Below are 4,348 nucleotides of genomic sequence, written 5' to 3' on the forward strand. Positions count from 1 at the left end.
TTCAGATTTTGACCATTGTGACCGTTTACCAGCCACATGCGCTAAACAATGAAACCATACCTAGGGCCCTATTAAATCCTCTTTTTTTTTTTTCTTTTTCTTTTTTTCTGGATTCCATTTTTTTTTTTTCAGTTCTAATTTTTCTAGCCTCTAAATGTAATTTTAGTCATCAAAAAGCATGTCTAATTAATTGAAATCGTGAAACTTTCAATATTTCACAGAAATGTATTTCAAGTTTAAAAAAAAATAATTTTTAAGGCCCTATGAAATGTTTTATTTTTTTTTCTCAAATTCAGATTTGTTTTTAACAAGTTCTTTGTTTTCCATTAATTTTCTGGGTTCCATTTTAATGGTTTCATTACATTTTAATAATCAAATGCATCTTAGAATTTACATTATTTTTTTTTTTAAATAATGTGTTGTGTATTTAGCCTACATTTTTCTGGTAAATATACCTTCAAAAATAATGTTTTCATAATAATTTTGTTATTAGTAGTAGCACTATCATTACATTTATATATTTTTGTCACAGTTTCTTCAAGTTAAACCAAACTTTTATTTTGACGGGTTGCTGTGAAGACCTTTACGTTTCTGTTTGTATATGATATGAGGATAGTTTTCTCGAAAGAATTGGTAAAATGCTCATTAAGTGACTCTAAGAGCAGTTCTAGATATTGTTTATGTACTCATATATTGAGGCAGCAGAGGCTGAAAAACACAGCGAGTGTCAAGCACTTCAGTATGTGTAGTAAACGAAAAAGAACATGCAGGATTCATGTTTAAACAGTATTTGTGCAGCTTAATATTCACAGACACTAGTCCGTATCATGTTTTGATTTAAATGTACTAACCTACTTTTGATTTATTCATCTAAAATTGGGAAAATTCCATGACATTGTGCATTACATTGCATACATTAAATACATTAAATTCTATTTTTATGACTGGATTCTGCGATTCTGTCCCTATTTTCCACATCGTGGAAATCATAGGGCCCTACATGCCAGCTTAAATGTTTTGTTTTGTTTTTAATAAAGATGTTTGTACTGTTTCTAATGACTGAATATTTTAAGAATAATTGGATCTAAGCAGATTTGGGAGAATTTGTAATTAGTCTAATGACTCATCTTAAGCATTAAAAAATAAAATGCAAAAAGGGGGAGTTCAACTGCAGTCCAGCCTCCCTATTTAGCCATGCCTGCCTCAAAATCCTTACAATGCCTCTATTCCCCAGCGGAAGGCAAACTTCAATTAATGATGCCGTTCTGTGCTTATTTCTGCGTTTCAAAGGACCACAGCAAAGCAACCAAATCCATTTGTCGTATGAGCAAGAATTCCCAGAGGACTAGTGTGAAAGTACTGGAGGGAAAATGGGCTTGCTGAATTGTCTGTCCTCATTTTGAACATATTTTACAGTTCTGAGTTAAATGCAGTATTGAAGGTACAGCGTAAAGCCCATCTATGCAGCACCCCAAGGACAGGTTCTATAAAAGTCAGCGGTTAATCAAAAAGCACACGTGGCACCGGCGAAATACCTTTTCATCCTCATCCTCGTCCTCGGCCACGGACATGTTCTCCTGCAAAAGAAGGAGAAAGAGATAGAGAGCGGATGAGATTGAGACACACGTGGGCAATGGAGCATTTTCTTAACAAACACCTCGTAATGAAACCTTCGCTTGTATATACACCCCCATTGGGAGAGGCCCTGTTGCCGTAGCAACTGCCTCTCGGGTGACCTCGCACAAAAGGAAGAGGTGAATGAGAGGGGCCTTCCTCACAAGAGCGATGTCACAACCAAGCAATCTCATTTCTTCACAACATAAACACGTTCACATTCACGCATTTAATCTCAGCCGTTCGGGTGCCTAGATCGCTCTCTATCAAGTCATCCCTGACCCTTCGATGCTATTGAATGTAGCCGTGGCGCTCTGTCTCTGCTAGGCCGAGGGGTGAGCGCGAGGTGATGCTGGCTTTAACGTTGCCAGAGAGCGCAGCCCCACCCCGAGCCTGAGATATGGCGCTGAGACGGGTTGCTGGTGCACAAAGAGCTGCTACATTCTGAGTAAGGACTCAAATATGGTTTATACAACCCACTGGAGATGAAGGTCACTCAAAGTGTGACTGCTATGTTAAAACTCACAACCAAGGGTGATAGGAGCATCTCAGACATCTTAACCTTTGTGAATGTCGAATTCATAGACAACATGATCTTATTACGATGGACTGACCAATTAATGTCTTTAGAAATGCTGTAAAAAGACTGTTTTTGGTCTTGTAATGTGATGCAAATTGCACCTAATGACTCACTGGAATACTTCATTCTGAGTGGTCAATTAGCAACATTCTAATGATGGTATAGTATATAAAGTGTATATCGGGTTTTCTACATTCTGTGCTTGTTTTATGTCACCCCAGTCTCATTCTTGTTACAAAATGAAATAATTTCAATTTTAAATTAATATTTCATGACTATTTGTCTTTGTTTGTTTGACAACTAGCCATGAAATAATATATCATAATGGATCAATATACAGTCATTTTTTGTTTTACTACTATGAATATAATATTATACATTTGACCATCTAACTTTAGCATGCTCTATTCTAATTTTATTTTATCTGCTTGTTTTTTTTTTTATTTAAACAAAAACATTTCTATTTTCTATTCTAACTTAATTTTATTTAAAATGAAAAAGTGCCTCTAACACTAGCATTCTCTATTATTTTGTCTATTCTATCTATTTATTTTCTTTTAATTTATTATTAGTAATGACTCTCTAACACTAGCATTCTATATTCTTTGTCTATTCTACTTATTTTCTTTTAATTTATTATAAATAATGACTCTAACACTAGCATTCTCTTTTCTTTTGAATTGTTCTATTTTTTATTTTTTTTTAAAGATCCTCTAACAATACCGTTATCTATTCTTTTTGTATTCTGTCTACTTGTTTTCTTTTTATTTATCATAAAAAAAAACTTGCTACGTATATTGTTTTAGGCTAACCGAGACTTGTCACAGCACTTACATATCATTGCTTTTTTGTTGGTTTTGATTGCTTCTATTGTCCGCATTTGTAAGTTGCTTTGGATAAAAGTGTCAGCTAAATGTAAATGTTAATAATACATAAACTACTGTTCAAAAGTTTGGGCTCAGTACGTTTTTTTAATTCTAAGTGATACTTTTTTCAGCAAGGGAGCATTAAATTGATCAAAAGTGGCATTAAAGAGTATAAAGACATTAAAAACAAATTTATTTACCAAGGAATCCTCAAACAATATATCACAGTTTATGTGATTAAGCAGCATAACTGTTGATATTTCTTAAACACTAAATTGGCATACTAGAATGATTTGTGAAGGGTCATGTGACAATGAAGACTGGAGTAATGATGCTGAAAATTCAGCTTTGCCATTACAGGAATAAATTGCACTTTAAAATAATTATTTGGAATTGCAATATGTCAGTATTAATGTTTTTCCTGTATTGTATCATATATTGGTCATGTTTGGCTGTGAACAAATACAAATGACAGCACTGTCTACTTAATTTGAAATCATTCTTCAATAGAATCTGTGAGGTTTAAAATGGATGCTTATTTCTTAATCCTGTGAGTCACCAGCGTTGACTGAATTATTAGGGAGCATTCTCTGTACAGCTGAGTGGGCGACATCACAGCACTCACCAAGTCCTGACTGTAGCTGGCCATGCCTGGTGTGATGTGGAAGTAGTTCCAGCCAATGAGCAGAAGAAGGAAGAGAGGCAACATGAACAGCTCCCAAAGCCACACTGTCACCACAAATATCTAATAGAGACAGAGAAAGAGAGAGGGTATCAAACAGGGTATGAGAATCACAAACAGCACAGTTGGCAATGCTGCCCACACTAGTGTTAATTTCGTTAACGAAGACTATGACGAAAAATGTTCATCGACGAGCTTTTTTCCCATGACTAAGACGAGACGATAATAAGGTCAATAAACGATAACTAAGACTATACCAACATGCAATTTCGTTGACGAAATAGGATGAGACTAAAATGTATTCAAAAAGATACAAACTTTACCAAAAACCTCTTTTTATTTTCGTCAAATAAAGGAGACAAAATGTTATTGCGTACAGCTCTACACGCCTCTGCTAGGCGAGCTTTCATGAGTGCGGTTGCCAGATATCAAGAGTTAAAACCCCCGAATCAGAGCTTCGCTGTTACAAGAGTACATTTTCTTCCGTTCCAAAAAGAGTACGTTTTGCTTAATTTAAGCCAGTGGTCGCCAACCTGTCGATCGCGATCGACTGGTAGATCTTTATCACTGTCCCAGTAGATCCCGAAAAAACAGTAAAATAAGTTC

General features: G+C 35.2%; 1 protein-coding gene across 1 annotated transcript in view; it reads right to left on the reverse strand.

Annotated features, from left to right (window-relative positions):
- Positions 1-4,348, reverse strand: part of LOC107693040 (multiple C2 and transmembrane domain-containing protein 2-like) — a 55,211-nt gene that overhangs the window by 11,010 nt on the left and 39,853 nt on the right. The window contains exons 18-19 of the mRNA XM_016492282.1: positions 3,686-3,805; positions 1,536-1,577 (exon numbers count right to left, since the gene is read on the reverse strand). Of these exons, the coding sequence (XP_016347768.1) occupies positions 1,536-1,577; positions 3,686-3,805 (162 nt within the window). The remainder of the gene's footprint in view (positions 1-1,535; positions 1,578-3,685; positions 3,806-4,348) is intronic.

Source organism: Sinocyclocheilus anshuiensis, unplaced genomic scaffold (assembly GCF_001515605.1).
Source record: "Sinocyclocheilus anshuiensis isolate Anshui unplaced genomic scaffold, SAMN03320099.WGS_v1.1 scaffold959, whole genome shotgun sequence".
In the NCBI taxonomy this organism is placed as follows: Eukaryota; Metazoa; Chordata; class Actinopteri; order Cypriniformes; family Cyprinidae; genus Sinocyclocheilus; species Sinocyclocheilus anshuiensis.